This window comes from Tachypleus tridentatus, chromosome 11 (assembly GCF_004210375.1).
Source record: "Tachypleus tridentatus isolate NWPU-2018 chromosome 11, ASM421037v1, whole genome shotgun sequence".
In the NCBI taxonomy this organism is placed as follows: domain Eukaryota; kingdom Metazoa; phylum Arthropoda; class Merostomata; order Xiphosura; family Limulidae; genus Tachypleus; species Tachypleus tridentatus.
Window position 1 is genome coordinate 26,742,029 of NC_134835.1, and position 14,906 is coordinate 26,756,934.

Consider the following 14,906-nt stretch of genomic DNA (forward strand, 5'->3'; position numbering starts at 1 on the left):
TTAATAAGGGAGGGCAAAACATGTATATCGGGATTTAGGTTTTTAGAGTGTAAATCAACATACTAAAATAGCACGTATTATGTTAGCTTAAAGACAAGCACGAATTTACGGTTTTAGTAAAAATTACTTAAAATATTTAGTTGAGTTACGATGTTAAGTTTACGTCACAATTCGTGCAATTTTTGTGAAATGTAACAGGGGACAAATTCCCCTTTCTGTGGATTCCCATGGTTCTTAGAGTGACAGAGGTGCCAAGAAAAAAATTTGTTCGAAGAACATGAGAAAAGGAAAAAATAATTTAAAAATGAAAATTTATTCAGTTAAAGTTGAACGAGAAAAAACAAATTATTAGTTAAGAATTGTTGTCTTTTTATTTCTCCGTATTTAATAGAATATTAAATCTATGCCAGTACCTGAAACTATCTGAATATTTGTATTGCGTAAGTGAGACAGGTGCATTCTCATATTTCTGCAATATTAGTTTCATTAACAGTATTGGTTGAAATGCTCAACATATATATAGTTATATGATTTGGTCTGGTTTGTTTTGAATTTCGCCCAAAGCTACACGAAGGCTATCTGTGCTTACCGTCCCTAATTTAGCAGTGTAAGACTAGGGAGAGGGGCAGCCAGCTGGTCATCACCACCCATCGCCAACTCTTTGGCTACTCTTTTACCATATAATAGTGGGATTGACCGCACATAATAACTCCCCTACAGTTCAAAGGGCGAGCATGTTTGGTGTGACAGGGATTCCAACCCGCAACCCTCGGATCATGAATCGAGCGTCCTAACCTCCTGGCCATGCTGGGCTATTTATATGATAAAACAGTGGATTATAATTCTTATGAGTACAAATGGAAGTATAGTATATTTTGTAGTTTTGATTATACGAACACATCATCATCACCAGATGGCGTGTTACTTAAGAAGGTAGCTTGCTCTGATGTATCCGAGAAGCTGTTATCATGAATAACATTTGAAGACTAAATAATGTTTTTGTTAATTATTAATTTCTGAATACTGAACGCCCAGAGAGATCCTGAAGTTGATAACTAACTTCTGTATATGATGAATTCTTATGGCAAAAGTTAATATTTTATGATTTTCTTTTATTATCCTGATATAAAATGTTCTTAAAATTTAAAAGTTTGGTAGCAGCTATCCCATTGCGAATCTGACATCCAGTTCTAGCTGGATCAGCTATCGGTAAACACGCTTAACTTATAATTGTATCTTATGCCGAAAACCAAATGCCTGATTTCGTTTTCGTCTGAGAGTTTCACGTAGGCACGCATGCTCAAAACAAAGACTACGCCATGCGAGTCTCACGTGCATTACTGTGTACAGTTTACAGAGGTTAGCAACTGCTACATAAGTCAGTTGGAATCGAAATAACGTGTAAAATGGCTCACGAAGCTCAAGGAGAAAATATGGGATACATCTTTGTTGGTGTGAATGTCTTAGACAATTACGTACAATGTAGCTTGTTTGTTTAAGGAAAGAGAGATAAAGGAACATGCAAGTATGTTGTATAGGTCTTCTTACTCAAAACTAACCACATGTCGAATTAAATAGTTATTTTGTTTTGTTTTTTGTTTTTGAATTTCGCACAAAGCTACTCGAGGGCTATCTGTGCAAGCCGTCCCTAATTTAGCAGTGTAAGACTAGAGGGAAGGCAGCTAGTCATCACCACCCACCGCCAACCTTTGGGCTACTCTTTTACCAACGAATAGTGGGATTGACCGTCACATTATAACGCCTCCACGGCTGAAAGGGCAAGCATGTTTGGTACGACGGGGATTCGGACTTGGAACCCTCAGATTACGAGTCGCACGCCTTAACGCGCTTGGCCGTGCCGGGCCCTTTAAATAGTTATTATCAAATGAAATGTAGCATTAAATATGTCACTGTAATCCAGAGTGTCCATTGAATCCGATACTGCTGGATGTTGTGGACAGGTTAAGTCCATAAGCGACATTCGCGGTCGTGATCTTTGGTGCCTTGAGTGTCGAAAGTGCTGTAAGGAGTATTTGATAGGACACGCCCTGTACTGCGCTGCATAGTGTTTGTTTTGAATGTATTGGTCAAAAATCCCACTCGTGCTTACCATCCATCAGATGATCAGAACATAATACAGTCTGATTCCACACCTAAGCGTCGTTCATTTCGGTCTACAACCACAGAAATGTATCAGTAAAGAGCAAATCTAACCTTTGGTAGCACTCGTGTCTTCTTACATTAAACCAAGCGTGTTAAGGCGTGCGACTCGTAATCTGAGGGTCGCGGGTTCGCATCCCGGTCGCGCCAAATATGATCGCCCTCCCAGCCGTGGGGGCCTTATAATGTGACGGTCAATCCCACTATTCGTTGGTAAAAGAGTAGCCCAAAAGTTGGCGGTGGGTGGTGATGACTAGCTGGCTTCCCTCACTGCTAAATTAGGGACGGCGAGTGCAGATAGCTCTCGAGTAGCTTTGTGCGAAATTCCCAAACAAACAAACGATCTTACATTAAAATCGAACAGGACAAAAAAAAAGAGAGACCGTATTTAACAAAGTTACACTGACTGTTTAATTTTCATCTGGTTCATACATAACGTCTTGAATGTTTTGTGAAGAGTTCAGATGCCCGATGTCATTGGTATCAGTTTTGATTATTTCGACATAAAGGTCATACGCATGGTGTCGTATGATCAACTGGACTGACACCTGACCATTAGCCCTTTCAGCCGTGAGGGCGTTATAATGTGACGGTCAATCCCACTATTCGTTGGTAAAAGAGTAGCCCAAGAGTTGGCGGTGGGTGGTGATGACTAGCTGCCTTTCCTCTAGCCTTACACTACTAAATTAGGGACGGCTAGCCCAGATAGCCCTCGAGTAGCTTTGTGCGAAATTAAAAAAAACAACAACTTTGTTTGCGCATGCCTGATAGTACCTGATCACGTAATACACAGTCGGTAATAAGTTTAGATTTAGAGCACATATTGAGAGGTGGCAGAACTATAACAAACATACCAGCTGGTCATTCACCTGTTCCGTGAAGGAAGTGTTCTTTAAAATCCACCTCAAAGTCTAATGAATTCAGTACAAAACAAACCAGTAAATATCGCCATCCAATTTCCATGACCTATTTCTAGTTGGAGAAACTTTTCACAGAAATTTTCACTTGAAACACGTTTTATCTTGTTATTTTTATCTAAAAATAACTGTTATGGTGATGGAAAGTCTCGATTTTAGCTGTTGTGTTTCACTGTCACGATTTTCCCAGGTTTTAATATAGCAAGGAAAACAAGTTAGCTTTCCAGTTTTTCCTTTGCGTGTTCTTTGTTGTGGTTAAGCGCAAATCTGCACGGAACGCTATCCGTTGTATGCCTATCGCGGGTATCGAAGCCCGGTTATTAACGTTATAAACCTTCAAACTTGCTGTTGAACCACTAAAACGGTGTTTGGAATTTACGTTAATGGTACCTGAGCATTTATTTCTGAAAGTATCATGCGTTTTAACAATACATGCTTGTGAAGACATTGAATGTCTTCCAGAGAGCATTCACTTTCCATTATGCTTGTGTCAGTGACTGATAATGGTACCAGACAAATATCAGTGAACTGATCCGAACTATAAAACCAGTTCCAAGTAAATAGCATGAAATAATCTGTGAACGGAGTCAGGCTACATAACAGATTCCAAGTAAATAACATGAAATAATCTGTGAACGGAGCCAGACTACATAACAGATTCCAAGTAAATAACATAAGATAATCTGTGAACAGAGTCAGGCTACAAAAACGAATTTCTCTGTTACAATGAAAGCTTCCAAGTACATCTGAAATTGAAACTGGTATCAAAATTATTTACTCTGTTCCAAACGGTCAATATGAACAATTGTAAAGATTATTGTGCCTAAAACTAAAACGTGGCCAAAAACTTCTAAATCCGCGTGCTTCTGAACGAATATGGGTCAGTTCTAAAACTAATTTTGTATCTGATGTCACAGGATATATTAAGAAACTGAATGTTCCTATTTGGAAGAGGAACTCCAGTGGATTTCCTCTCCCTCCCCCCCGTCTTCACCTCCTAACAATCCTGTGTAGATGGATAAGCAACTCGAGAAAGGATTTGAGTTTGGCAACCATTTCCATGTTACGATCCTAACGCCACGAATTGCGATTTAGATGAACTAAGAAGTCGTTAACAAAATTCGTGAAATTGACACAATGTGAAAGCAACGTTTAGTACTCCGCGTAGCACTTTTTGTTTATGTTGTTTCTGTATAGGACGAAGGACTCGGGTGTTACGGCCCAAAATTTAGTGGAAGAAATGGCTCATGCCCATTGTCACTTATATGATTGCTGAGTGAACCCATAGTTGTTTGTATCTTTTCTGGTTAACCTGCCTACTAGTCTGACAAATTTAACGTTTTTAAAACGCGATTATTATTATATAGATTCATATATTCACTACAGTTTAAACTTGTTTCACTTGCTACACTTTATCCACTTGTCCCCCTCTGGGACACTGGTAAGTCCTCAGATTTACAACGTTAAAATCAGGGGTTCGATTTCCCTCGGTGGACACAGCGGATAGCTTGTTGTGGCTTTGCTATACGAAAACACACCCACTTGTTATCCACTTATCTTGATTTGGCGACACCTCTGCTGTCACGTGCAATATAATTTTTGTATAGTTTTTTTTTTAAATAATATATTCTTCGTTTGATGAAAATCTCCTAACACTCCTAGCAACTTGTTGTGACTAGCATAGTTTAATTTACATATTGGTTCACTACACGTTAAAATGAAGTAACTGCTCTTTTATATAAACTTTAAAATAAAAAGGAAAGAACTTGTTTGTTTTGAATTTCGCGTAAAGCCTCGCGAGAGCTATCTGCGGTAGCCGTCCATAATTTACTAGTATTGGAAAGCTAACCACCATCCATCGCCAACTCATAAGTAACACCCCCACGGTTGAAAGGGCGAGCATGTTTGATGTGATGGAGAGTCATGAAAACGAGCCCTGCATGACCAGGCACTCGACTCGCAATCTGAGGGTCGCGGGTTCGAATCCCCGTCACATCAAACATGCTCGTCCTTTCAGCCTTGGGGGAGTTACTTACGTGACGATCAATCTCACTATTCGTTGGTTAAAGAGTAGCCCAAGAGTTGGCGGTGGGTGGTGATGACAAGCTGCCTTCCCTCTAGTCTTACACTGCTAAACTGGGGCGGCTAACGTAGATAGCCCTCGTGTAGCTTTGCGCGAAATTCAAAACTAAACCAAACCACTTTATGAAAATAGATTACAATATCTTTCTGGTACTTCAAGTTGAAGTGTGTATCGTTAAATAAAAAAAAAACAACAACGTTTGTTTCACGACATTTGTGGACATGTTTGGCTGTCTCATCGCATATTAATTTTCTTAGGCAGTAATTGGTTATCGTATGTTAATGTCAATCTTTTAGCTTTATTTCAGTCGTCTTGTTTCCGTTGTCTACCGTCTTTATCAGCTTTCTTCCTGCTCTAAGAATGAGGTCATCCTGAAAGTCCAATGGTTTCACTCTATACATAATTAATAATAACTATAACGATAGGAGGCAGCAGGTGGTGATGTTCCACTTTCTTTTCCGGGAGTACATGATCTTTTGAGATCAAACTACCATATAGGACGCACATGCTCTGCGCAAGCGGTTGCGATTGGTGATTTCAATAGTACGTGTACGTTACACGGGGAGTAACTTATGTAGTGCAATTAGAACTAATTCTATTGTTAATAAAGAGCATCACAAAACTTGTCAGCTCATGAAATATGTGTCAATTGCACTAGATATGCAATAAGATTTAAAAATGGATGTTAAAATAAATAAAATTAGAGCTGGGGTGTTAAATGTGCAGTAAGATTATAACTGAATTATCATATTTACTAACAATTTTTTAAAACAAATATTCACCTGATCAATCGTGCATTGCTCAGAAACCGACAAACAGACGGAAACATTCTCAACTTTTAAAGTTCCAATCTGTATCGAAATGTAATAAACATGATGATTGTGAAATAATAAAGACATAAATACTCCCTAGACTTATTTCAATTAGAATCATGAATAAACCCACAAAAAAGTAAAAGATAGTTTTAAAGTGTCCATCTCCACTGTGACTCAGCAGTAAGTCAGAGGGCTTACTAAAAAAAATCGGGCTTCAGTATATGCGATGGGCAGGACACAAATAGTTCATTTTATAGTTCTTGTATTTACAAACAAACAAATAGTTACACACTGATTTCAATATTTGAGAACATTGTACGTCATCTGGAACCTGTCAGATATTTCTACAATCATTCAATGTTTTTGTCAAGGGTGTCTTGCCACATCAGTAGAATGGAAATTTGAATAAAACCGATTATGTTTTGTTTTTACCGAGAAATACATTATGAAATATACAAGGCCGAATTAAGAATGTTATTGGCCTTAGGCTTTTCAACTTATAGCAGCCTCATTGAGACAGAACCCCTACGTGCAATACATTTATATTCATAATTTCAGACCGATAAGCCCATACCTTAATCTGGGGTTGGTGTTATATTATTTTCACCCTAATTATATTTTATAAACTTTAATATTGGCAGTTCAACATCAAAAGTAGTTCGCAAAGAGGTTGAATCATTTTATTAGAACACGAGTTTCTCAGCATAATAAAATATTCTGTCTATTTATCAGATAGAGTTAGGTCATTAGTATATCTTCATCATACTATAATGACGCGCTTGCTTGAATGATACTGGAAAAACCTTTTTTATTACGCGATGTACAACACTCAACTTTGTGAAATGTTTAACCTGTGTACCTGAAGATATGCAATAGGGTTCACGAGTTTAGCGTTTCGCCTCCCACGGAGAACTTCGTATTATTCAATTTTTAAGGTACAGAAATGACGTCAAGAATACATCACACGCCAACCTAATGCACTGGCGCCATTTATATAAATATAATAGTACTGTCTGTTGTATGTCCAAGTAAATACTTCGCAGGGTGTGGATGGATTTTCACCAAAATTGGTATGGAAATTCATTAGGTTCATGAAGAAATACACACAAATTTTGCATTTTGCAGGTTTAACGAGTATTTTTTGCGAGGTCAATATACAATTACTTTATTTCTATTGATAGATCTTCATTAAATGTAGCATGAAGATGTGTTGAGTCCATGAGGATATACATTCAAATTTACGGTTTCTCTTTTTATGTTTTGCTATTTTTATGGGTGTTTTTTTTTAATTATATATATATATAAAGGAAACAACTTTTCATGTACAAAGATAACCTTTCATTAATCATAAATTTTCATAAATTCCACCCAAAGTATAGATACTCCAGGTAGTGATTATAAACGCCAGCAAGCAAGCTATAGATCTGCCCTTGAACTTTTCTTCGTACTTTGTTGTTATTCTTTCAACAACCCCCTCTCCCATCTGACGAACCGCTTCCCTTACCACAATATTTTACTTTGATATTTCATCAAGTCATCTTGTTTAAGAAGAACCACTTCTCTTACCAAAATATTTTACTGTTTTTCACATGTTTATAATGTACGTAGTGATTATTACGTCTTGGTGTACGTAATGAGTTAGCGTAGTGTGAAGTTTCTCAGAAAGTGAAAAAAATATTAATCGTAGTTCATTTAATTACGTACAGCGAACCACCGTCTTCTGCCCAGTATGAAAACACCAACCAATTAGAAACTGTTCAGATTGTAATATTGTTGACGATTCAGAAGTAGGAGAATGATTTTCTATTCTTATGAAAGTAATTCAGAACAAGACAACGTAATAAACAAAACGTTTAAGCTGGCTGATGAAAGTAGATCTCTGTGAGAAGGACTTTAACATGCAAGTCATACTTATGTGTGACTTTAATTGAATCGCAACTTCTATTGGTTAAGGTCAGAGAGGTCACATATAATTATTTTCTCAGCGGGAGGTTGAGTTTTGTTTATAAATCTGAATATAATTCAGTTGTAGGCTCTCACTAACTGCAACTTGATGTGGCTGACGAAGTGTTTAAGCTTGAATGAGCCTAGAGGCATGGTGCTAAGTGTGGAAGTAGCTTATTCAAGTAGTGAGCACTTACAACTAACTGTACTGGTTAAATACGATAAATGTAGCCAAGAGATTAGGTACAACCAGGCCTAATACCGACCACAAAACGCACGTTGAGAAAACCGGTTCTTTCACGTTAACTTCGTCTTCCTTAAGTAAACGAAAGGTCAAAAGTTTCATCTATTTTAACTTCTTTTGAAACAATCACTAATTCGTTTTTCACATTTAGTTTCTGTATACCGGTAAAACAACCTCATACGCATGTATTAGCTTGTGGATAAAGATGTCCTATTAGTTTGGCTTTTCTGGGTTTTTTTGGCAGATATTCGAATGTTTGTCTCATTTATATTCCGTTCGTCATGTTCGAATCACGAAAAATATTATATTACGTATTATTCGTTAATAAAGAGTAGCCCAAGAGTTAGCTGTGGGTGGCGATGACTAGCTGCCTTCCCTCTAGTCTTACACTGCTAAATTAGAGACGGCTAGCGCAGATAGCCCTCGAGTAGCTTTGCGCGAAATTCAAAACAAAGAAACAAACTGCGTTAATAATAAAAGATATTTTGATAATTTTCACTTAAATTCAGGTTTTGTTCCTATTTGTAGCAATAATCCCTGAAATACTCTACTGGAACCCTACAGTGCTGCAATTCTTTATTCTAAATTGATAAATAATTACAAGTTTACTCACACACGTTTGTTTGTTTTCTGAAACTCGTCTCTGATGGGAGGTCCATTTTGAATCAAACTGGTTGTGTAACACAGAGTCATTTTGTTTCAGAATATAACGTAGATACGCGAACTGATAATACATTTTATGTACAAACTACACTATGAATTGTAACTCCGATCAGTGAATAATAATTGATTCTTTTGTTCAACTTACTGTTTAACTTCTTTTTTTGTCTCTCTCTCGACGTGTATAATAAACAGGACATTTGTTTCCGTGATTGATTATGTGTCTGAAATGTTCTTAAACTGTAAACTATGAGGACTTGTTTTTTGCGGAAGAATTCGTCATTTAACAAATTTGCTAAGACTAATTTTCAGGACAAGTACGCCCCAAAATACAAGGATTTGTTTGACTTATGAACAACAGATTTGCTCATTTTTTCGTTATTGAAGCATTAATTCAAGTTAACATTGGTTGAAATCTCCCAGAATGGAATATATTAGGTTTTCAAATTTAGTATAAATAAACTTCTTGTGCAACAGTTAAACAAAAAAAAAAGGTCGATCATAAACTGGTTTCTGTTTCGTCTGCATACTAGAGTGGAATTTTTTAAAATGTAGGCAAAGAAGTTAAAAAAAAATATCACTCACTCTTGTTTCACGCGCTCAAAAGTAGAAGTCGGAAAATCGAACTGAAACGGACAAATAGTTAAGGATGTCGAATCAATCAGTTCCTCCCTTTTTAAAAAAATATTGATAGATTTGTTTTGAATTGTCACACAAAGCTACACGAGGGCTATCTGCGCTAACCGTCCCTAATTTAACAGTGTAAGACTAGAGGGAAGGCAGCTAGTCATCACCACCTACCGCCAACTCTTGGGCTACTCTTTTACCAACGAAAAGTGTCATCGAACATCACATTATAATGCTCCCCCGGCTGAAAGGGCGAGCATGTTTGGTGCGACCGGGATTCGAACCCGTGACCCTAAAATTATGAGTCGAACGCCTTAACCCACCAGACCATGCCGGGGCCCTAAATATTAATAGAAATAAATTAAAACTGCCAAATTGACCACCAAATATTTACAACTTCTCTCGTAACCATTAAACAGGAAGTAACCTGAACACGTGCTTGCGGCATTCTGTTTTTTTGGGTAATAAACAAAGAAACTTTCACTTTGATTGATATCGTGAGAATACTTTCACTCGCTTTCAGTTTTATTACATTTTTTATGCATTTTATATTTAAGAGTAATCTAGATTATATCATATTTAACTTAAAACGTTTCTTGTTTAAGAGCTTTGGTTTTGCTGAATGACATCACATAAAGAAGTGTGTTTTCAAGTATTTCTTTTTAAATTAGTAAAGTGAACATTTGTGATTTATGAGCACCTGTGGCTTCGAATGTAGATCAAACTTGTATATTAAGGCGTCATGTTATTCTTGTTTCGGAATTATCAAGTTAACTATGTTAAGAATGACATATCAGCACATCCAGATTTTACGCCCTAAGTATGAAACAAGCTTGTGGATAAAGACCCCCTGTTTGTTTCGCTTTTCTGTTTATTTGTTTGCTGTTGGTTTTTTTTTCGTTATCGTGTTAACTGTACGAATATTAGTTATGAGTATATCTAGGTTCTTAACGCCCCCGGCATGGTCAGGTGGTTAAGGAAAGCTATCCGAGGATCGTGGGTTCGAATCCCCGTCACACCAAACATGCTCGCCCTTTCAGCCGTGGGAACGTTATAATGTGACGGTCAATCCATTATTCAATGGTAAAAGAGTAGCCCAAGATTTGTCGATGGGTGTTGATGACTAACTGCCTTCTCTCTAGGCTTACACTACAAAATTATGGACGGCTAGCACAGATAGTCCTCGTGTAGCTTTGCGCGAAATTCAAAAACAAACTTAACTCCTTCAATACGAAATAATGTTGTGTTTATGAAAGTTTCATTAGAGTTTCGGTTTCCTACATTTTTTTGTTTTCGAAATATCTGTGTTAAGAATGATTTATGAGCTAATTTACGGTGTTAAAACCCTAGATATAAAAAAACACTTACGTATATCAAGGTATCCTGTTTTTTAGGGGGTTTATAACGATAACAATGATTTATGGAGTACGTTAAAGACGTTACACACCCCAAATATGAAATAAACTTTTCTAATAGCGTGTCTTATTACTTTAGTTGGCCCGGTATGGCCAAGCGCGTAAGGCGTGCGACTCGTAATCCGAGGGTCGCGGGTTCGCGCCCGCGTCGCGCCAAACATGCTCGCCCTCCCAGCCGTGGGTGCGTTATAATGTGACGGTCAATCCCACTATTCGTTGGTAAAAGAGCAGCCCAAGAGTTGGCGGTGGGTGGTGATGACTAGCTGCCTTCCCTCTAGTCTTACACTGCTAAATTAGGGACGGCTAGCACAGATAGCCCTCGAGTAGTTTGTGCGAAATTCCAAAACAAACAAAATTACTTTAGTTTTGGAGTTACAACGTTAACTGTGTTAAGGAATCAATCAAAGTTTCAAAATGTTTATACACACAAAATCAACTCAAACTAGTTTTAAATAAATCTCTCTGGATCGTTCTGTTCTAGTTTATCAGAACTCTGTCCTCAAACTGAACGAGGCTACATTGAGTCGACAATGGGATTGTTGTTTGCTCGTGTAAAAGAAAGCAAAAGAACATACATTGAGAACCAATGAAGGTTTCTACCTTAAGCAAATTAAATTTTAAACTAAAACTAGTCTTCAATTCCACTCGTTTGTTTAACCGTTTGAACTATCTTTTATTCAGGTCAATCTTCTGAAATTATTTTTATGAATACCAACTTGATGTTAGGCCTAAGCAAAGAAAACAAATCTTATTCAAAAGAGTCATTGTGACTTAAATGAACTGTAGTTAGAACGAGCTTTAACCATGTTATTTGTAATGTTCTTCTTATATTATTATAATGGAAGCAGCTCTTTTGATGTTTGACACAGTTCTAGAAGGTTCCAACTCTCGAAACTGTACAAATTATGTTTATAAATAAACCGAGATGGATAATACACAATTTCCATGTGCTAATCAAGCCAGCTATGACCTGGTAGTTAGAGAACTTGACTCGCAATATGTAGGTCACGAGTTCGAGTCCCGTTATCAGACATCTTAGTTCTTTCAAATGTAGGTCATTATAATGTTACATGGCCAATCCCACTATTCAGTGGTAACAGTAACTCAAGAGTTGGTAGATGGCGGTATTAACTATCCTACTTCCCTCTAGCGTCTCACTGCTAAATTAAGGAAAGCTAACACAAATAGCCCTAGAGTGGCTTTGGGCAAAATTTAAAAGAAACCAAACGACCACGTCCATGTCAGGAAACGTGGAAAGTGAGTAATTCTGATAGACTTCATTATCCAGCATTTAGCTTACCCTAAATGGAAACTTCGAAATATTAATATATTAACAAACAAATAAAAAAGCCTATTTCAGAAATAAAACATAATAAGATATATCCCAAGGTTTGAATTTACAGTAATGTTGAACTCGAGCCAGATTTCAAAAGAAGACTGGTGATTATGTTTATTAAAAAGTTCTTTTCTTTTCCACCAATGGTAAAATCGAACTTGATTTAAATATCTTGTTATTTAATTTTCTAGGAATTAAAGAATTTTATGAAACATTAACCCTCACCACCACTCGTTCATATAATGAACTATTCTATAATGAGTATACTTTATATACTCTCTGAAATACAGAGGAGAGAGATCCGAGTACCACACCCTATATGTCCTTCTTCGAGGTGAGGGGGAGACAACCGATCCACAAGACAAAGGGAATTAGGAAGATAAGGGTCGCGGGTTTAAATCCCGGTTGCACCAAACATGCTCGCCCTTTCAGGTGTGGGGGCATTATAATGTTACGGTCAATCTCACTATTCGTTGGTAAAAAAGTAGTTCAAGAGTTGGCGGTGGGTGGTGATAACTAGCTACCTTACCTCTAGTCTTACACTGTTAAATTAGGGACGGCTAGCGCAGATAGCCCTCGTGTAGCTTTGCGCGAAATTCCAAAAAACAAACAAGCTACTATTTGAGATGGAACTGGAGATGGTTGTAATACCGTTTCGCAATGTAATGACGGTAGTCTTAAAATTAGTTGTTTTTTTGTTTTTACCTTCACATAAACAAAACAAAAGTCGAACTGATTCCACAACGATATTTAGAAAAAATAAAGTTAAGGTTTGAACGAGTGATATCTAATAACACGCAGATTTGATCATGAATATAAATACCAAAAGAAAGTAAAACTATACAAGATTTCATGTATTTCATAAAATAAAAAATGTATACATGTTATAGGTACACTTATGAACATAGCACGTCCCACTTATTACTTCTATAGATGGCGCTATGTAACCATTAAATAGAACAAGAGCCCGATGATACTGTGAAAAACAGAAGGGAAAGGACAGGTGTTTTGAAAATAACTGTGTTACTGTTGCAAACTGTATACCACTCGTTACAGACGTGTTGGGTGAGCTTTACACGGGACTTTGTAATGACTGGAATGCTCACAAAACTATTCTTTCTCACTTGGATATCACATAATACTGAGTGAACATGTCTTGAAAACATTTAGTTATGAAACTTGTTGGCAAAAGATCGAAAGGTTATTATATATACAAGTACGTGTTGTTGTTTTCTTTTTTGGGGGGATAGGGGCTCGATATTAGTTACGTAAAATGCCCGAAAACAAACTGGTAACGCATTATATAATTCTAAACTTTGTAAAAAGTTAAGCTGATTTAATATAACTGTTTTTTATTCGATTTTTTCCGTTTGTTTTAAAGCGATGGAATAATTTGATTACTTTAGGCTAATCGTTATTTAAGTTTCATCTTTGTCTTCCAGAGCAAGCAGAGATGATAGATACCCAGACTTCGGAAAAACGATCCATCGAGGAGAGCACCATCCGTGGCTGGCATTTTATTTGACTTATTAGGTAAGAGCGTTATGTAATAGTATAAATTAATGACACAAATAAGGCATAAGCTGAATATATTTATGCAAAAACTATATTTTCTAATACATTAAGTTTCGCACTTAGCACTAAACTTAACGCACAGCTATAGGTCTGAAAAAAAACTTATAACACTAAAAATCGAGCTTCGATACCTATATTTGATATTGACGTTGAGAATTTTCTTTCAAACGCCACATTCGTGACATAAAATGTTCAAAATAATTGTCACAAGAATTTGTTATTAAATTGGTTTTGGTTTGGTTTGTTTTGGAATTTCTGGCAAAGCTACGCGAGCTATCTATGCTAGCCGTCCCTAACTTAGTAGTGTAAGAGTAAAGTAAAAGCAGCTAGTCATCACCACTCACCGCTAACTCTTGAGCTACTCTTTTACCAACGAATAGTGGGATTGATCGACACATTATAACGTCCCACGGTTGAAAAAAATAGATGAATTATCATCAATCGAGAAACAGCTAATGTCTGCATGAATAATTAATTACTGACACATGGCCATGGTGGGTTAAGGCGTTCGACTCGTAATCTAGGGGTCGCGGGTTCGAATCCACGTCCCACCAAACATGCTCGCCCTTTCAGCTGTGGGAGCGTTATGATGTGATGGTCAATACCACTATTCGTTGGTAAAAGAGTAGCCCAAGAGGTAGCGGTGAGCGGTGGTGACTAGCTGCCTTCCTCTAGTCTTACACTGCTAAATTAGGGACGGTTAGCGCAGTTAGCTCTCGTGTAGCTTTGCGCGAAATTGAAAAAATTAAACCAGCCACCTGTAGGATTGTTTGTTAGTTTAACTTCACACATCTCCTTTTCCGTGTATACAATTAAATTGTCATTGTAGGTTTTACACGGAAATGCCAAAACATAATTGTGCATTCAGCCCATGTTCATTACATATATCGTGAATTGAAGCGACTTCTCTTTCAGAACTATTATGTTTACTGCTCGCCTATATTATTTGAACTAAGTAGACGTACCTTGGGCTACAAACCTGTCTTCTGACGTTTGTTTATGTTGAAATATCCACAAGGAATTTTATAAAATCAACCGTTAAACAGACTGAACTGTAATTCGTCTGCTTTAAGGTTTTCTCTCGGTTTTTAATCGATGGTCTGTCAAGTTACTCAGTATCAGTACTCTGT

General features: G+C 37.1%; 1 protein-coding gene across 1 annotated transcript in view; it reads left to right on the forward strand.

Annotated features, from left to right (window-relative positions):
• The window catches only part of LOC143231796 (uncharacterized), a 38,646-nt gene extending 24,878 nt beyond the window's left edge, over positions 1-13,768 (forward strand). Inside the window, exon 4 of the mRNA XM_076466451.1 lies at positions 13,644-13,768. Within this exon, the coding sequence (XP_076322566.1) occupies positions 13,644-13,726 (83 nt within the window). The 3' untranslated portion in view covers positions 13,727-13,768. The remainder of the gene's footprint in view (positions 1-13,643) is intronic.
• Positions 13,769-14,906: the final 1,138 nt, after the last annotated feature.